Genomic DNA, 19,795 nt, shown 5'->3' with positions numbered 1-19,795 from the left:
CTGCCGGGAGCCCCCCGAGGCAGCTCCGAGGTGGCCAGGAGCCCCGCGGCGGCCGGCGCAGCCCTGCCGGGAGCCCCTCGAGGCGGCCGGGAGCCCCGCGGAGCCCCGAGCCGGCCGGCGCGGCCCGCGGGCGCCCCCCGCCCCGGCGGCAGGCGCGGAGCCTCGGCGGGGCGGCGCCGCCCGTTACCTGAGGGCCGCGGCCGCGCGAGGGGGCGGGGCGAGGGCGGGGGCGGGGCGAGGCGGGGGCCAATGGGGGCGGGCGGCGGCGCCCGGCGCGCGCCGCTCTTAAGGCGGTGCGGCGGGCTGTCAGCGGTAGAGGGCGGCGCAGGCTCGACGGCGCGGCCATGGCCGCCCTCAACGGCGCCGTGGAGAACGGGCAGCCTGACAGGAAGGTGCCGCCGCTGCCGCGGCCCCTGCGGAGCCTGGAGGTGAAGTACACCAAGGTGAGCTGGCGGGGGAAGGCGGGCAGCGGGCTTTGCCGCGGCATCGCCTATGCTTGGTAGAGTCAGGCTGGTGGTGAGGTATTTTTTTTTTCTTTGTAATATAGAATTTTCTCCCTTGCTTTATTTATTATTTTTTGTTCTTCCTGCTGCCCTAGACAGTAAGCTTATGGGGGTGTAAGTGCAGTTGAGTGATAGGAGCAAGCAGGTGACTGTGGCATTTCTGTGGGAGCTGCTGTTGCTCCAATCCCTAAGGCCCAGGAAACCAACTTTTTTTTTTTTTAAGGAGAAAAAAAAACCCAACAACCCACCACACTTGTGGTGCTGCCCAGTGGCACTTCTCCCTGGCTGTGTGGCAGGCCTGGGGCCCACCGGTGGCAGGCCAGCCGTGTGAGGGCCATGGCGTCACGCTGGGCTGTCCCCTCCGTGACGGCCATCTTCCCGAGAGCCCTGTGCTGCTCTTGCACGCCCACCCGGTAAATGCTTCTAGCATCACATTAGCTCTCAGCAAAATCGGATTTGGATGGGGTGAGCTTGGGCAGAGGCAAGAAGGGGTTTATCTGTGAGGAAGCTGCCTGCCTGGGTTGTGTTCAGCTGTCCTTGACCTGGTGTGAAGCTCCCGTCTCTCTGGTGGATGGGGCCCTGCTTGGAGAGGGGCAGCACTAGGGTGGGCTTGGGTCGGGTGGGTGATGGCAGCATGGAGGGGGGCCAGTGTCCTGCGGGACTGGGCCTTGTGAAAGGGCTCTGTGGTGGGCCTGGGGCCACCCTGCAGCTCCTGAAGAGGAGTGCTGTTAGCACACATCTTGGTGGTGGCTTGCTGTCCCAACAGAACTCTTCCGTGGCCTCCCCGCGGGATGAGGACTCGGGCAGCAAGCTCACACAAACCCGCACCTCTCCATCGAGCTTCCCTTTCAGCAGTCGCTTCTGATCTTTTGGATTTAACTTAAGGCTCCTGAGCTCAATAGCTCGGTCGCTCAGAGGTGAGGCTGGCGCTGGTGCAGAGCTGAGCACTACTGCAGAAATCCCTGCTCCCTAACGCAGCTGTGGCTCTGTGATAGCAGAGTCGCTTTTTGTTCCACAACAGCCTGACCCCACTGTCCTGCGCAGTGGGGAAAATATTCCGGCTGGTTACGCTGCTCCGCAGCCTTGACTGCCGTAACTTGAATTATGTGGCTGGACTAAAAGAGCTGGAGGGGCTCAATGAGCATATTAATTGCTGTTACGTTTCTGTATGAAATAAAAGATAGCAGAACTTAGTTTTATTTCTTGTGGTGAGAAGGAGTAAACAGCAATATCTTATCCAGTGAGGTGTTGACTTGAATTATGCATCTGAAGACTGAAACAGATTAGCAATTAGTGGTAATCACTGGATGAGATTAATTTTTAACATCCCAAATTTATCTACTCTTTCTTTGTAAGATAAACTTGTCATTTAGCAGCAAATTGGATCTGCAGCTGCTGACTACAGAATGGTGTAATGCTGCACAAACAGCTCTCTCCTGCATCCAAAATGGACACGGCCGTTACAGTTATTCTTAAACATCCAAATGTTCTGGTTTTTGTTATTTTTATTGTTGTGAACACTTTTAAATACTCCTTAGGGAGCTGATCCTGCAGCCATGTATGTTTTAAAACACACAGTTTTTAGTCTCCAGAGTTTTGCTGGAGATTCTGTGCACTAAACGTATCAAGGTACTCTCTTAAAAGGGGAAACCAATGTTAATTAAAAGTGTGAGTTGGACATTTGATCTGATGCTTCCAGTGCATCTGAGAAAGTAATGAGCAGCAGTCAGTTTTCATAAAACTGTGAGGGGTTTTCTAAAAGCCCTGAGTTTCACCAGATGTTTACAGCTGATGGCACACTTTGCTTAGTGGAGATTTTTATTTTCGGTTCTGCGACTCATGGGGCTGGGGGAGAGGAAAAATTCTCAACAAAGATCTTACTCATAAGAGCAGCTTAATGCTTGTCATGGATTGTGTGATGGAAGTTATCTGTCCACAACTTTGTGTCTCAAATCCTGGGTATGAAGTATGAACGGCTAATATGCTATTCTGTTCAATTTCAACTCCTGGCACCAAAGACTCAGGCTATGTTGTGTGATTCCCAGAATGATGCCAGCGTGTATGTTGCATTTAAAACAGCCTGATCCTGTCACTCTTGTGTTTTACTGCTTCTTACAGAAACGTCGCTTTCCTGTCCCAACCCTTTCACATAGAATTAAGGTTGAATGTGGAGGAAAAGCTGCATCCTTCCCCAATCCTTAGTTTGTGAGCATATACCCAATTCTATAATGTTGCAGTACCTGCCCTATCTCCCACACTTATAATGTGACTTTTCGTCAGTGAAACAAAGGAAAACTGAAGTTAAAATGTGTAAATGTTAAAATGCAACATTTGGATCATGGTGGTAGTTTAGGAGCATTAGTGTCAAATTAGTTAATATTTCTAACACTGTATCTTTCCTTGTGGCTTCACTTGGAATTGTTTTTGGCAAAATTTTATTTTTCTCTGCTTGTCTGCAACAGGTGGGTCCAAAAGTTCAGCTTCTACACCAGTCACAACTTGAATGATTTTTGCAGAAATAGTAAGGAGAAACTCATTGGGGGTGTGTGTGTGTGTGTGTGGAAAAAAAAAAAAAAAAAGCTGCCCAAGGAAAGAAAACTATGACCCAAAGCAGTGGGAATTCCAAATGTAAGGGATGCAACATTAATCTCCTGGTGGTGTGTAGAGACTCATAAACAAGATTGCAAATGTGGATGACTTCCAAGTAAAAGTACTAGCTTACAGCCACTAACAGGCTACTAATAAAGATTACTTCATCTAATCTTACTTAAAGTATATTTATAAAATATAACACTGCCAAGTTAGATCACAGTGTGGATAAGATGCATGTTGAATCAATTAATTGTGTATAGGTATTCATGTTCTGTTTACAGTGAGTAACAACACTCTAGTATTTAATGCATTTTCAGTTACGCAACACTGGGACTGTTTGTTCTTGCTCTGGAAATGCAATATTTTGAAACACTTAAATCTTGTCACAGATGACTCCAAGTGACGTGGGAGGCTTGATCTAGCCTGTGACAAGGCATGATGGGGTAGAACTGAGCCAGTATTTACCCGCCTCTGATGGGGGGTGGGGATGCAGGGGGCAAGTTGTGGAAGTAGCCCAGGACCAGATACAAACAACCAAGTAACACTGTACACTGACATCTCATTTGTAGCGTGTAACAAGGGGCTCCTTTTGCCTGAACCATACGAGCTTCTCTCGGTATCTGCTTGCTGTTCCCATGGAGATGTATTTCAAAAACTGTCTGTTTCTCATTGCCAAGTTATGGTGTTATACTGTGTGGGCCCCATCCTCTGTCTTCTCTTGCTCAAAACTAACTGGGTGCACGAAGGTTTTTTCATCTGTTCTCTGGCTGAGGTTCTAGTTTGGATAAATGCTGTCTGTATCGCAAAACAGTCTCCCTGGGAGAGAAACTGAACATGCCTGACTCTGCCATCAATGGAAATTGAAGAGCCTTGGACCTTTGAGGAGTACTTGTGGGTTTTTTGCATTGTCTACATTGTTTTTTATTCGTTCTCCTCCCTATCCCACTCTCCTTCCTCTCTCTTCAGATATTTATTAACAATGAATGGCATGAGTCTACAAGTGGAAAGAAGTTCCCTACCTACAACCCTTCAACGCTGGAGAAAATTTGTGATGTTGAAGAAGGAGACAAGGTAAATATTGTTGGAAAGGCAGTGCAAAAGACAGTTTCCGAGGGACTCCCTTTTGTAGGGAAGCACACAGAGGAAAAGCTGTCTTAATGACAATGTACATCTGGCCAGACTGAGCTGGAGGTCTGGGACACTGGATGTGCTGCTCAAGTATTACCCAGGGTGGGTGGGATCAATCCTGTCCAGCTCTGCAGAGTTCCTTTCCCTGGTAGGAACTGCCTGCTGAACACTATCAGAGAAATGAGATTTAGCCTCATTCTTGTGTTATAGACTGGAAGAAAGCAGCTGGTCTGAGAAATAGCAATGATGGTGTATGCACATCCCTGACAGAACCCGGGCCTTGTGTTGGGAGTGGTTTATACATGGTGACCTGGCAGCCTGTTGGAGGCAGAAACTCACTCTTATTTTTAAACACAATCAACAAATGACCAGAGTGCTTGGGGGAATTCAAGCTCAGTCATACAAACACTGCCCACTTTCTGCTAGAGGTGTGGTGTTGCTTTTCCAACTGGTATCGTGGGTTCTGGCCTCCTGCACAAATGTGGTAACTCACAGTTAAAACCAAACCAGTATCTCTCAAGAGCTTTAGTAGTCCCTGGCCCTGGTGTGCTGTAAATTAGCCTGGGATGTAACTGCTTGGATTTGGTAACAGTCTGAGGTGAAAAACAATCAGATGTGACACTTCATCCAAAACAGCCCATCGCATATGGGCCAACTTGGCCTGATCTATGGGAGAGGGCTGGCCCAAGAGCCAGCTTTTTGCGGTATGTCATGGGAAGGTGATTCACAGCTTCCCTGCTGTACCAGGGCTTTGGCTGTTCATTGATGTGGGCAGTAAGTGATGAGTGGTGTGGGCATTTCTGCTTGTACTGTGGTGTCTTTTTCTGGGTATCTAAACCTGTCTAACAGTTCTGAGGCAGAGTGCCTGGTTTCCAACCAGGTAGCTGCCTTGAGCATCCTTTCCTGGCAGGATTGATACTAGGGGCAATGTGTTTTCTGGTATTATACTGTGTAAAGTGTAGAGCCTGACTCTTCTGGAGATGGGAGCAAGCTTGCTTTGCAATGCAAGTCTCCAGCCTGCACGAAAATAATAAGGTAGCCATTCTTTTTGTATGGCACCAAAGCAGCCTCTGAGACATACGGCCATGGGGGATCTGCATGGGACAATTGCAGATTGAGGCAGAACCAAACAATGTAATATGTAACTTCTTTATACTAACTGGGCAGGACACAACTGTGTTTAATTGCAGTGGCATGTAAACAGCAGAGTTGAAGCTAACTCTGATGCAACCGTATATTACTAGGCAGAAATGATGATGTTATTGTTCCCGAGCTAAGTGTCTCCTCAAGCATTACAGAGTATTATGTGAGTATCTCAAGCCAGCTTCTTAATGGCTTGGTTAAAGAAAATTGTTATGCAGAACTAAAAGGCCGGTTCTGCAGCTTGCCTTCTTGAGACTTGTCCCTGCCTGAATTCAAGGATAACTTGCAGCTGTGGGAGATTCACTGTACACCTCTCCTTGGGGCTAGTAAGTGGAGCCCTCTGCCCGTGGATACTCAGCATAGGTGGCTGACTCCTTGGTGCATAGAATAATTGCAGGCAAGAATATAAGTTATCTCCACCTTGGGGTGCTGAAAGCTTCTTCCACCCTTCTACATCACACTTTAAAAATAATTTTTTTTTCTCTAAGTAGGTTTTTGGAAGAGACTGAGTGGTGTTAGACCTGGATCTGGATTAGTTAGAAAGCAGAGTCATGGGTGAGAAGCATCCCAAACTGGCTACTGGTGACACTTGACCATGTCCCACTGTCCTGTGGCAAACTGAGTCCCCTGAGACTTCTTTTTGCCCTGATTGAACATCCCCTCCTAGGTCTGTAACTCCAGCCTGTTAGAGTTACTGCTGAAAGCAGTGAGTTGTGTTTGGTGGTGCTTTCCAGCATCGTGCCACCGTACTTGGTTGTGCTGGTCAGTACCATGCAGGGGTGGCAGTTCCTGGTACTGGCTCTGGCTTCAGCTGTGCTGTGCCAAGGTTGGCTCTCCATTCTGTGCAGGCTGGGAGCAGGACTCCACTTCTCTAGCCCTGAACAGAAACCTGCCCCTCCCTGGCTGTGCAGAGTGTGTTTTGCTTAGGCTGCACGTGAGGGGTGGGAATTTGGCAGCTGATATCTCAGAGACTGCAATTTTAGTTTAGTGCTGAAACTTGGCCAATGCTTTATGAGGTTTTGTTGGTTTTTCTTTAGTTATAGAATTTACCTTAATGGGGTAGTTGGGGGATAAAGGAAAGTCTTGTGTGGAAAAAGAAGCACCAAAAAGAAAATGGCAAATGCTTCCACAGGAGGCTTGGAGTCTTTCTGCCTCCCAAATAATGGCTTAGTGGCAAAGTGTTTGCTAGGTTGGTAACAGAGAAGGAATAACGTCATTAGACTTCTAGCCCCAGAACTTCCACCCTGTCTTCGTGTTACCATGTGAAGGCAAAAATACTTGTGCCACTGTCATTTCTCTGGGGCTGTCAATAGCACTCGAAGACAAGCTCTTTTCTTCTAGCACCATGTTAACAAGGGGGGAAAGGACTCGAGCGCCCAGCTCAGCTGGCTGCCACAGAGCATGGGGAGCAGGTCTACAGCTGTGACTGTTAAGCAGACTTGATGCCATGGAGCATCTGTCATGATCATTAAGCAGTTCTCTCCCGTGTGGATCTTCGAAGGGTTGTAAGAGGGTTTTGTCCACAGTCATCCTGCCCTCCTCAGATTGCAGTGGCAGGCTGAGGTAAGAGGCTGCAGGAATATTGTTCCCTACAGCAAACTTGCAATGCCCTCAATAAAGGCACTTTGGGCTTCTAAGTTGCTGTTTGTACTGTTTTCAACTTAGGCTTAGAAGTTAGAGCAACACAATGTGTAGATTGTTTGCAGGGGAGGGAGCAGGTCAGGGAACCTCTTCTAATTAAGAAACTTGGCATGCTTATGCCCTATGCCAGAAATGTGCCTTTCCAAAGACATGCATAGTGGAGTCTTTTGGAAAAAGTTAGTACCTCAATAGAAGAAAGACAATTTCCAGTGAGTGTGCTCTATCCCTGGCATGTCTCCTTACTGGCCAAACTGAATTAGTGTTGTGCACACTGAGCCTGAAACAGAGCAAGGCGCTTTTGCAGGCATTTTCTCTACTCACAGACCCAGTGAGGTGATGGTCTCCACCATGCTCAGCAGCCTGCTGTGGAGGCAGGAGAGAGGAAAAAGGGGCAGGAAAGAAATGGAGCAGCAATGAGCAGGACTTCAGGTGGAGGAGGTAGCTTAGAACAAAGAACGGTGTGAGTTTGTTCAGGGGAAGATGATATGCAGTTGTGTAACTGGGGGTTGTATCATAATGCAAACATCCAAGGTGGGTATGACAGTTTGCAGGCATTTCCCAACGCTGTGATGCTTGACTTCGCAGTCTTAATATTCTCTTAGTGGAGTTTTTTTGTATAATGCTCAGTAACTCTGTATAGATCAGAACTGAGCACCCGAATGCACAGAACTCCTCCTTGTTGTTTGTGTACCACAGTGTGTCCCTGGCACCTTGACAGTTACAAGTCTTTGTCACGCCTTGTGCCTACCTATTGCAACATGCCTGCAATGAACATGCCATTCAGACTCCCCTAATGCCTAGTCATAACAGGATGGATTAAGAATGGCATTTCAACCTTTCTGAAGAATTTCCTTGTTTTTGCTGGTCTCTCAGGCCTATTGAGGCTGTGCAGACTCACAAGATCTCACTTGGTGGTGTTACCCCTGAGGCTGTTCTGGGAAAGCCTTTTTGGTTGTGTGATAGTGACTGCAGTCTCCAGGCTGCTTTGTGTAGCCAGCACATGCGAGAATGAAGACAACTAGTATCTGCAGGGCTCAGGTGCTCCCATATTTAGATGGTGGGAAAAATCTGGGCATGCACTGAAGTCCTCTGCCCACAGAGCCAATCTCATCCTTGTTCTGTGAGTGCCAGGGCAGTGGAAAGTCCCTCAGTACCAAGGGCATGCGGTGCTGTGGCCTGTGCCACTGCAGACCCAATGCTCTGCACCTTAGTTCTTCCAGCCTAGTCACAGAAGCTAATTAACTGCTGCTAAGGGAAGACTTGTTTAAACCCAACACACTTCCTGTGTTTCTTTGTCTGCTTTGTCACATAAAATATTGCCTTTTTGCAGCTTTAGCCTTCATTCCAGCAGGCAGGATGGGGAGTACCTAAGTGTGCGGTGGCTGGTAGCGCCTTCTGGCTTTTGTGGTGTGCCAGTTTGAATCTGGATGAACTCAACTGAAGTGAACCGTTCTGAAGGCCTGTTCTGCCTGTGGGTGATGGGCCCCAGGCAGGACATGCCTGCCTTTGTGCTGTGGCTGCTTGCCACCTCTGTCTTGCCAGCACCCTTGCTTGACTGGAGCACAGATCTCCTCCATGGTTTCCCCCATCAGTGTCCTTCTAAGAGGGTGGATTTCTTTTCCCAGCAGTATAGGTCAGACTATTTTAAAGCTGTGTACTCTTCTTGTAAAGAAAAGGTGCTGAATTTAGTGTAAGGTGCCACTTCCATGGGTGATGACTTGCTGTGTTGTCCATGAACTTCTGCTGTGGGAAAGTGACATGCCTCACAATAACATTTTTCTTGTTTGACAACCACACACTTCCCCATGAGGAGAGAGTGGCCAGACCTTGTTGGATCAGTGCAGAGGTGTACTTTTTCACTGTATTAAGACAAGACTTGAGATAAGACATAAGTGAGAGCAACTGGTGAAGTGCTATGAGGACTGATAAAGGCCTGAAACCCTCCCTCTTTTCCAACCCCCCTGAGCCACATATTGTGGCGAGGTACAAGCTCTCCATCAGCTGAAGTGAGGCGTGGGCTGTGCCAGACATTACATACAGCAGGATTCTGTTGAAAGCCAGGGCAAAGTATGCTTTATGTATGCTTGGGGTACAGTCTTGGCCTCATGGATGTTGATGGCAGTGTTCCCATTGATTTCATTCTGTCGGGAGGTTGCCCTTGGCTTCACTTTTTTTTTAAATCAATGTTTGTGGGGGGAAGGGAGGAGTCGAGGGCATACTGTAGCCAGAGCAATGCATGAAGCTTCTCTGGCGGTGTCAGTGTGGGAAGAAGGAATTTGCTGCCCACCTGAGCATTAGTAACTTGGGTAAGCAGAGTTAGATTTGGTCCAGAGCACAGTAAAACAGCTGGGAGACAAAGGGAGAGGGGCACAGTCTGTGTAGGTGAAATACCTTTGTTACAGCACTGAACGACAACCCCCTTCCAATCTGGTAGAAATGTTCTGGCAGTGTGATCTAGGATCTAAGGGGGCTTCCTCAGCGTGTTAACTGTTACTGGCATGGGTTCCAGTGGGACTGAATGGTGAGATCTGATCTGTGATTGTTCCCTTGGCTAAGACCGTGATCTCTTTTCATGGGGGGCTTTCCTTCCCACACTTGTTTAGAGGAGGATGATTTGTGCAGGCCAATAGCCTGCCATGCTTAGAGAAGCTGTAATGGGAGCAGAATTGGGATCTTGTTTCTCCATCCTCCCCCTGTGTCACTTACATTCTGTATTGACAGGAATGTGATTCTAGATTATTTTATAAGCAAACCAGTTGCATAAAATTACCTTTGAAAGACCCTATTGCTACTCTGACCTCAAGATTTTTGAGCCTGGGCCAAATCAGAAATGTATTGCAGGCTTGGGTCCAAATCCGGGAGCAAAATGGAAGTGGTTTTGTCAGACAACGTGGTTTTAGCCACCACAGCATCATCTAGGAAGCAGCCTGGTGGGGTTTCTGTGCCATTGTCCACCTCCTTCCCTGTAACCTAAAGTTTTCTTGTGTATGTGGCTGTTCCAGCCTGATGTGGATAATGCAGTGGAAGCAGCAAAGGCAGCATTCCAGAGGGGGTCTCCGTGGAGACAGATGGATGCCCTAAGCAGAGGAAGACTCCTTCACAAGCTGGCTGATCTTCTCGAGCGAGACAGAGTCATCTTGGCAGTAAGTACTGTGAGCAGTGATAAACTGGCGACAGCTGGCTGGTAACTTGGCTCCATCCCTCTGATTTTGCTGTATCCGTACCTACCTAATGCTTTTCTTTTCTCTCCCTTTTTGAAGGGCAGAAGAGTATGCAGGAGTCATGGCTTGCCTTCCTCTTTCTGCAGGATGATTTTAGGGAGTCTTAGAAGGCTGGCTGTTCTTCTATATAGTTGACTTCTCCAAAACTTCAGCTAGTTATTGAAGTGATTACTTAAACATTTTCTTAGTTTATTGCTTTGAAAATTTATCAGCCATCAATGTTCATAACTGTCCTACCTCTTCTCTTAAAAAAAACAAACAAAAAACCCCCACAACAAACAAAACCAAACCAAACAATGAAACAAAAACCCCCACGAACCACCACAACTGACTTGATCCTTTATTACAAAAATGCAAGGCCTGTTCAACTTCTGTGCAAATTGCTTCCCCTAAAATGGGGGTCTGGAAAGAGAATTTTTCTCTTGCTGGATGTCATCCAAAGTTTAAAATGTATGTAAGTGGGAACTGTTTCTTTCCCTACTGAATGTACTGGCTCAGGAAAATCTCTTCATAACCAAGAAGCTGTGTTAACTTGGACTTCTACACTGATGAGCTTTTGCTGATGATTCCCCATCCTGTCCTGAAGGAGTCCTTCTGGTGCAGAAAAGGGGAGTAGGACCTGAGCTAAAATATGCTGCAGTTGGTAGAAGCCTTTAGGCTCTATGGGCCTTGTACATCTTTCCAAATTGTGCCCACAGATCCTAGCATCTCAACTTTAAAGCTGCTGTCTGTTCATACCTAAGGTCTTGGATCTGAGCACTCACCAGTTCAACACTGTACTTAGGCTCTGATTATCTTCAGGGGAATGACATTTGGTGCTGTTTGATGTGTAAGTTCCTGAGTTAATGTCCCACTGAGGTCAGTGGGACTTAAGCATATCCCCTGTATGTTAGGAGCCTGTACTTGCACGACTGTTTTGAGCTGGATCACTCTCTCTAACACAGTGTCTCTTAACCATGTGACAGCTTCCAGTTTCAGCAAGACAAACTGAAAAAATCCAGGTCGGAAGGCAGTTCTATCCAGCAACTAAAAGGGAAGAAATACATATTTGTGTGTGTGAATACACCCTGTTCATTTTCTGCTCGCTTTTTGATATGACTTCAGAGGACCCTCCTTTTTCCACAACCAGGGCACTCATTTCAAGCTTTCTGCTGTCCTTCTGATCTGGGAGGGCTTGTTTGGCATTGTTGTTTTTACTGCAGAAAACAAGCCATAGCTGCCTTGGCTGCATGTTAAGTAATGACTTATAAAAAAATCAGTTGTTCGAGCAGACATTCAGAGTGGATAACAATCCTAGTCATTCCAAGGGGAATGTCTGTTTGAGTGCTGTTTGGACCCTAATGTCTGTGGAAGATGACAGGGTATGACTTCATATGTAAACAAAGATGTTTCAATCTACCAAGGGATAGTACTTCCTTTATGGATGTGCTGGCTATTTGCACCAATATCACATTTAATGACCTGAGTAGAGAACAAAGCATTCACTGAACTAATGTCCAGAACAGTGAGAGGGACACAGGCTGAGACTGGACTTCATTTAGAGCTGCTCAGCATCAGTGCAGCTTTAGTGAAGCAACTTCTGCTTTGCCTTCGTCTCAGCACAGATCTGAGCCCAAAGGTTACTTTACCAGAACTCTGTGAGAAATGTGTTCTCTATCATCCTGTGGATAAAAGAAGCTTTTCAGCAGTTGGTTTCAGGGCTGTGAAGTAGAAAAAATAGATTTTCAAATAAAAGGAAAGTGGGTCTGACTGATTTCAGTGACACCATCTGGAATCCAGAACATCTCTGTCAGAGGGTCAGTTACAGTGAAGTCACAACACTCACGTCATTTCTGACCAGTGCCCAAGACTGCAGCCCTGTATCCCACCCACAGCCACCTTCTGGGGGCTTCCAAAAGATGTGCTTTCATTGCAGTCACTGAATAAAGCAACTTGTGCATGCCTCGGGGTTACTGGGTCTAGTCTCCCTTCTACCTTATTTGTGTTAACAAGCTTGTTCTTTAAATAAAAGGGAAGAAAACCCCATGTCTGCAGCATAAAGCAAAATAAAGTTGAGAAAGTTTCTCAAAAAGCTTTTTTTTTAAGGAAGAAAACATTCACTTGTCTGACAGCGCATGCAATTTGTTATTTCAGACTCTGGAAACAATGGATACAGGAAAACCTTTTCTGCAGGCTTATTTCATTGACCTGGAAGGTTGTATAAAAACACTCCGATATTATGCTGGATGGGCTGATAAAATTCAGGGCAGAACTATCCCAGTGGGTAAGTTCCTTCAGACCCGGTTTCACACCTGGGATGGGATCAGGCTTGAGGGAGTGGGAGGGAGGCCTGCTGGGAAGATGTATGGAAAGGTTGGCTTCTGAAAACCTACAAAAACAGCCTGCGCTGGGTTTCAAGATCTACACTAATGAGAGAACGATGTCAATGCCTGGATAGATCTCTGGAAAATAATGGATGAGCTCTTTTGTCGCTTTTTTAACAGAGAAACCTTTTTGGTTTAAAATTCAGGGTAATTCTTAAAGAAAAAGCCTGATGTTACAGGGGAGTATATTCATTAAGTATCACTGACATTAATTAAGATGGCAGAGAGTGTAAGTACGGTTTCTAGGGAGAATTGTATGAAGGCAACAGAGCATGTGCTGTCTTAGATGCCACAGGGATGTGGAAGAGGGTTGATGTGGAATTCACCATTATCTCTCACCTCGCTGACATTCCTGCATCCCTAACATTGCCAGCTTACAGATGTTTAGAGAGATTGTGTAGTGCTTTTTTTAACTTTTGTTACAGAGAAGGTCTGAGATGTTAACTCCTCTCAGGAGCCAGAGCACTGAGCTTAGAGGGACCCTGTCAAGTTTTCTGACACTTGAAAGAGGTTTTTCAACATGTTTCCTAGACTGCAGGGCCAGAGCAGTTGCACGGCACTGTTGTGGCAGGGACAGACAGAACACTTTAGCTCAGCTATATAAGTTCAAACATGGGTTTAGAGAGAACAAGTTAAGGCAATGGATGATCCATATGGCACAATGAACAATATGATGTATTTTCAAAATCAGCCTGTTTTGTTCCTGCGGGTGGTCATTGAGGCGATAGGAAGGACAGGCACTGCAGACAAAAATTAGTCACCAGAGGAAGGACTCTGAAGGGCTGAACTAACAAGACTAACAAGGGCTAACACAAGACCTAGTCCCAAAGAGATCTTCATCTGCCTGGGATGCCCCAGAGGCATGAGTTAAGATGAACAGACATAGGCTTCTTTGTCTAATATGGTTTTAGTCCTGTCCCCAAACTGTTATTTTGCAGATGACTTAACATTTTTTCTGTAGAAGCAAGGGGTTTGACTGTTTTGTCATCTTTTCTTCTTTTGTCTCGCAGATGAAAATTTTGTCTGTTTCACCAGGCATGAACCGATGGGTGTCTGTGGAGCTATAACTCCAGTAAGTAGCAGTGATGGTGCCCTGCATCTCCCTTAGAACTGGAAGAAGTACACAACCCCATCTTTTACTGCAGCCATTTGCTTCCTAGTTAAGTACAGCTGTTCTGCAGGGAACTCCCATTTCAGTTGCCTGATGTAGTTTATTGGTTTACCCCCATGCCAATTGCTCTTGGCAACACAAAGTCCTCTGCAATGGAAGGGTGGGTCTCCTAATCAGATGCTCTGTTCCTCTAAGGCTGACACCAGCCACCAGAGACCAGTCAGAGCTCTCTGACTCTTGTACTGCTGGGGCAACCATCTTGTCATTATGTGTGCTAGCTTTTTGCTGCCTAGTTCTGATGCATAGTTTTGGGTTTTAAATCATATCCGCTATTAATAACGCCTGACTGGTCTCTGAGCTTTCTGTGATTAAATCTCACTGAATAGAGTTTTCTTTTCCTTGAGGTCTCATTCTCTGCTGAGGGGACAGTGTGGCTAGTTTGTGGAATACCTCCATTTTCAGTGCGTGTTGCTTGCTCTGTTTAAACAGACAGCTAGGAGGACTTTACAGCTACATGAGAGACATAGTTGGTTCCTGTCTGGTTGTAAAATGCTTTGAATGTGGTATCCTACAGGTCATGAGGCAAGTGGTGTTGTGCCAAAGTTTTCTGTTGGGATACTCGGATCAATAAGAATCCATGGGATATTTTGGCTTTTGGGATAAGGTAATAGGAGAGACTGAAAGAGGTGTTTGTGGGGTGTTGGATTTGCTGGATCCTGGGAATACCAGGTCTGGACCACTTCTGAAAGGTATCTGGGGAAATTTTGCATTTTCCTTCAGCAAGACTGAGTTTATATCCCCAGTGATAAGATGGTACAGTCTATCCAGTGATGTCAGGTTGAGGCAAAGTGGGAGATGGTCAGTACTAGTTATCGAATGTTTGGCTTGATGACTTCTGCACAGCTTTTCTGGCTGACCAAACAATGTGACTGCTTCTGAGCAACTAGAATTTATGGTTTGAGATCAAAACATCAGTTTCTTCACACTGATCGCCAATTAAAAGTTATCTCCCTGTCACACTTAGCCACCTTTGGCACTCAGCAGTGCTTTAGAAGCTATCCCTTTAAAAGCCTACACGTAGGATGCTTTGGAAGGCCACTATAAGGGGACATAGTGGGACTTTTGACATATCAGGTTGACTCTGTATCAGTGATAAATACAATAGAACAGAACCAGATTTGATTCAAGTTCAACACTGTGTTTGTAAAAAGGATGATTTGGGTCAACAAAACCACATCTGGTTTCAGTTTACTTAGAACAAACCCCCTTCAATTTTTTCCCCAGTTTGATCTCTTAACACCAACAGTCTGTGGATTTGTATATTCCTACTTGATTTAAAGAGATTCTGTCACTATCCTGCATATGTCTCCCTAGACCAATTAACAGTCTCCCTCTTTCCTGTGGCTTCACTATATTTAAACCAATGTTCTGAGCAAGGGAAGTGCTTAGAAAGTGCAGCATATGACTGAACTTTATCCCAAGGTGATGTCATGAGGCAGCCCTGGAGTCATTTACCATTACTTTCACCAGCCATTCTGCCATGGAAAGCTCCTAATGGAGTTATGTCATACTCTGAAAGTGTAGAAGAGTAGCGTAGGTGTGGATGACTCAAGCTGCAAAGTCAAGCCTTCAAGAAGGCTTAGGAGAAGAAGACAAATGAGCAAATCATGGGATGCGGCCATTGGAGAAGATCACTCAAACGGAACAGGTCTGGGAAGGAGGGAGAGGCAAGTTGAAGAATAGCACATTAGACTATATTCTGCTTTGTCTCAGGGCTGCTGGGTTTGAACAGAATTCATCTTTTAAAAGTTCCACTGCAAATCTATTTGTAAGTGTGAATTTGTAGATTCCTAACATATTTGGCTTCTTTGTCGATAGCTGAAGGCCCTTGGCTTGAGTCTTGACGAGAAGTCCCCTCACTGTTGGCCTGCTTCCATCATCCCTAAAGCAGCATTAATTATTTTTAATGAAGAAATCCTTTCTGCTGCCAAATGACCTTTCTGAGATTCAGTGTGAGCTAGATTTTCCACTTCTTGCTTAGTCTCCAAGATCTACAAATACACATGACCATGAAAGAGATTAGCACAGAGGAAACTGATGTGGACTGGTTCCTAATTCCAAATAAGAAAACTAATTGGAAAAGAGGAATATATAGTTTGAAGGGAGTCTAAGACCTCTCCTGGATTTCTATGACTGAACAACACACTGAAGTTTCCTAGTTATAAACCTGGAATTTAATTATATTATGTAAAATTATATTATGTAACTCCAAACTACTCAGCCAATACTTAACACAGAAAAATGATTTTTTTTTTTTTCCAATGAGCAGTTGCACCTCATAATTCCTCCACATAAGGACACTGTACAAAAGTGAGCACTGGGACACTGCCTCCAATGCTATTTCTGTGAACAGCCAAAATCCGATACAAAGTGTGATCAGACTCCTGTAAAGAATGAGGTCACATCATGCAGAGGTTTGTCCAACTTACAGGATTAGCTTGAGGATTGCCAGCAGTATTTGGGATCTCAGGGGGAAATCAAGGAATTTATACTCCATAGGCCAAGCAAACACAGTATTGTAAGCAGATGCTTCTCTTTGTGGCTGTTCTCCCAGTTGCTTCTTTCTCCCTGGGCTGTGTGAAGGTGGGGGAAATGCTGCATGGAAATGAATTGGTGACTGTGCTGGGCTGATCTGACACCAGCCTTGTTTTCTTGCAGTGGAACTTCCCGTTACTAATGCTGGTTTGGAAGATGGCACCAGCACTGTGTTGTGGAAACACTTTGGTTATTAAGCCAGCTGAACAGACTCCTCTCACATCGCTGTACATTGGCTCGCTGATCAAGGAGGTAAGGCAATCTGAACATGCTGTCTAGATACTATTCTTCTAAGGTCATAAGCAAGACTGTATTTTGACTTGGCTGTGTAGGTTTTTAGGTTTAAAAGACATTAAAGCCTCAGAGAGGAAAGAGAGAACAACCTCTGTCTTCAGTCTTTTCTTAAAAAGGCCTTCATGACTGTCAGAAGTTGGATGGCAGGTAGCAAAGATCACAAAACCTGTACGTTTTTTTTTCCTTTCTTAGGAAGCTGCACAGAGGAAAAATGGTGCTTTTATTCCTCTGCCTTGTCTTCCCCCCTCCCAAATGAGGGAAAGACTACCGCTCAGTTTTATTAGACAGTGGGACAAAACCAGGGTGTGATTAGACATGAGCGTTGTGTTTGTACCGTTTTAAAGTGGCATGATAATTCAACCAAGACAGAGTGCAATGGAGAACATTCTTCCTAATTTCTGTAGTTCACAGAATAATTTAGCTATGCCTGGCCTGTAAAACCAGTTTGATAATGAAATAAAGGGAAGATCATAGGCTGTGATTTCAAAATGTTGGTTTAGGTCTTGTCAGGTACGATCTCAGGTGCCCTCAGATCTATTAATCATACAGAGCTGGCAGGAGGTGTACAGTACCTTCCAGCACTGGTCAGCACATCAGCTTCCTGTAGCTACGTGTGTAACAGATTGTGAGGAAAACTAAAAGGATTGTAGATACACTTTTGCCTCTCAGATGGAAAAGTCTGTTTGTAGGCTCAGTCAAATGATAATGATGATTTTGTATTTTCTTGGTTTAGCCTGGGAGAAAATAGAAGGATATGTTAATAATTGACACTTAGGACTCCTCCATCAGGAAAGGCAGTGCGAAAATACTACCAGTTAAGTATCTCCTACAGTTAATTGACTTAGTAAGATTACAGAAGAAGAGTGAGCATAGGGTGCAGTAGTCATGACTTCTAGTTAGACCTGCCACACCACCGCTTTTTTCACTCTGATGTACAGCTCCCCAAACACGAACATAGCATTCCCCCCAAAAGAACTATTCAGTTGTGGTGAAATTAATTTTTTTTGACCTGAAAGTCTAAGCTACCTGTTTCTTACAATTGAACTTCAAGGCAGAAGTGTAATTAGAGCACAATAATTTTATTTGAAGATTCTCCTTTGTCCACCCAAAATTATCTAAATTCTTTGCAGTTTTTCAGAAGAAAAAGTTAAACTTTTTTTCCCCATCTTTAAAAGGATGCAGGAGATGTTACCACACAACAAAGCTATGTGTCAGGTTCAATGAAATAATATTGGGCCAACCGAAATATTTGGGCTTTCTTTTTTGCTGAAAAACAGAAAAAACTTTTTGGCTCAGGATGACCTGAACCAATTTTTTGTTTCCTTGTGGCTTTGCTGCTGGCTCCAAACACCATTACTTGCACAGTTTGACACGCGATATTTTCTTGAAAACTTTTTAGCCAAGATGTAAAGTCTATTAAACTCACATTTATCATTGTCACATCCATAGAAGAAATCAGACTGCCTTTTCAATTTATGAAAAGAAAAAATAGGAAAAAAAAATCTTAGGAAGATAATTTTTTGCAAGATACTATATGAGCAATTGCTTCCATTTTTTTCTGTATTAGGAAGGAGCAACTGCATTTATTGAGATTTTATATTAAAAAGCCACAAGAAATGAAGTGACCGTTTAATATTCTGCAATTCTGTTGTTAGAAATTGTGGGGAAAATAACCTTGTGCAATCAGTAGTAGGAGAAGGCTAACCTGAAAGAGCATAATCCTTGAAACTCTTGTTTCAGGAAGTAAAAACAGACCAGTAAGTCCCACAGTTCTCCTCACACTAGAATTTCACCTAAAGTTTTGCCATTTGTCTCTCTTGGCAAAATTACTAGTTGGCTAATCTAGGTTGTAAATGTGGTGGAAACTGGCATAAGTCTGTTACCATCTGCTCTTGTATTCCTGTTTTATTAGCCTCATCATCTAGTGAGGTTTTACTGACTTCTTAATCCCTCTGGCCCCTGAAGAACCACAAATGTCAACCTTTGTTCAAAACAAACTTTCATTCAGTTACCCCTTGGCTCCAGCTGCACAGCAGTAGCTGGGGGCCAAGTTTGGCCAAAAGACTCACTCTCTTTTGACTTGAAACTGGGACTTCTCCAAGAATTCTTACTGAAACTTGGCATTTCTTAAGCATGGCTGTTAGTTTCACCCACATCTGCTCCAGCTGGTAGCACACAGCCATGTTACTGGAAAGTCTGGAAAACAGTGATGTATCTGGTATGGGCTTCTTGTCTGCAATGTGCAATTCTTAATTGCAAGGAATATAGTGCAACTAATTCAAGCTTCCTGAGAGCTGAATTGCACTCTCCAGAGTGCAGATCCGCGCCAGAGTGCTCAAACTCTCTCTCTACAGAGCTGTATTTAACCTCTGTTTTAGGTGGGTTTCCCTCCAGGTGTGGTGAACATTGTGCCAGGCTACGGCCCCACAGCTGGAGCTGCTATTTCTACCCATCACAGCATTGATAAAATTGCTTTTACTGGATCAACGAAGGTAGGTGATGGATTTCTCATAAAACACCTGCTGTTCCTTTTTTGCATTCTTTTCTAAAACTGTCATCCACATAAGACTGGACCAATGAAATGTTGGTGATTTCTGTATACTGAACACCATTTTCCAACATATTCCGTGCAAAAAGATTTCTCAGAAGCATTTGGGACTTGTCTAATTCAGGTTCTTATGTTTGTGACAATCCCACATCTCTTTTAAACTGGGTTTTGCCAAACCACCACATTTCTGTAAGAACTGTAAGTAGTAGATGCTCTGATATAAGGTAAGACAGTCTACATGGGAGGCTGGCAGTGACTTGACATCATGTCATTGACCTGTTGGAGCTTCTGGGCAAGTTTGCCTGCCAGTCCTGCCCTGCAAGCATGTGCGGCTGGAAAACATGTCAGTCAGAGCCCTGAACAATTCTTCCTCGGCTTTAGTTACCTCTGAGGAACTAGGACTTAAATAATAACATGGCCCTGTGCCTGAGACTTCCTCTGCTGACGTGGATGGGATTAACATTTGAGCTTCATTTGAGACCTGCACAGTAAAGCACCTTCTGTTCAGTTTTTACCTGTAAATAGCTACAGCTGCCTTCCTTACGAGAGCGGTGGAAGTGAGTGCACTCTCAGACACCTACAGCCATCTTCTGTACCTACATGGGGGAAGGGAGCACATGGCTTGGCCTAGTCCATGGAATGGAGCACAGTTGTGA

General features: G+C 45.0%; 1 protein-coding gene across 1 annotated transcript in view; it reads left to right on the top strand.

The window, feature by feature from the left end:
* Positions 1-314: 314 nt before the first annotated feature.
* ALDH1A3 (aldehyde dehydrogenase 1 family member A3) overlaps positions 315-19,795 on the top strand; it is a 35,561-nt gene continuing 16,080 nt past the window's right edge. The window contains exons 1-7 of the mRNA XM_037395586.1: positions 315-443; positions 4,062-4,166; positions 10,010-10,150; positions 12,362-12,491; positions 13,602-13,663; positions 16,421-16,549; positions 18,970-19,083. Of these exons, the coding sequence (XP_037251483.1) occupies positions 345-443; positions 4,062-4,166; positions 10,010-10,150; positions 12,362-12,491; positions 13,602-13,663; positions 16,421-16,549; positions 18,970-19,083 (780 nt within the window). The 5' untranslated portion in view covers positions 315-344. The remainder of the gene's footprint in view (positions 444-4,061; positions 4,167-10,009; positions 10,151-12,361; positions 12,492-13,601; positions 13,664-16,420; positions 16,550-18,969; positions 19,084-19,795) is intronic.

The sequence above is a fragment of the Falco rusticolus genome, chromosome 7 (genome assembly GCF_015220075.1).
Source record: "Falco rusticolus isolate bFalRus1 chromosome 7, bFalRus1.pri, whole genome shotgun sequence".
NCBI classification, from domain to species: Eukaryota; Metazoa; Chordata; class Aves; order Falconiformes; family Falconidae; genus Falco; species Falco rusticolus.
The sequence above is the reverse complement of the archived record's forward strand: the minus strand, read 5'-3'. Positions and strand labels throughout refer to the sequence as shown.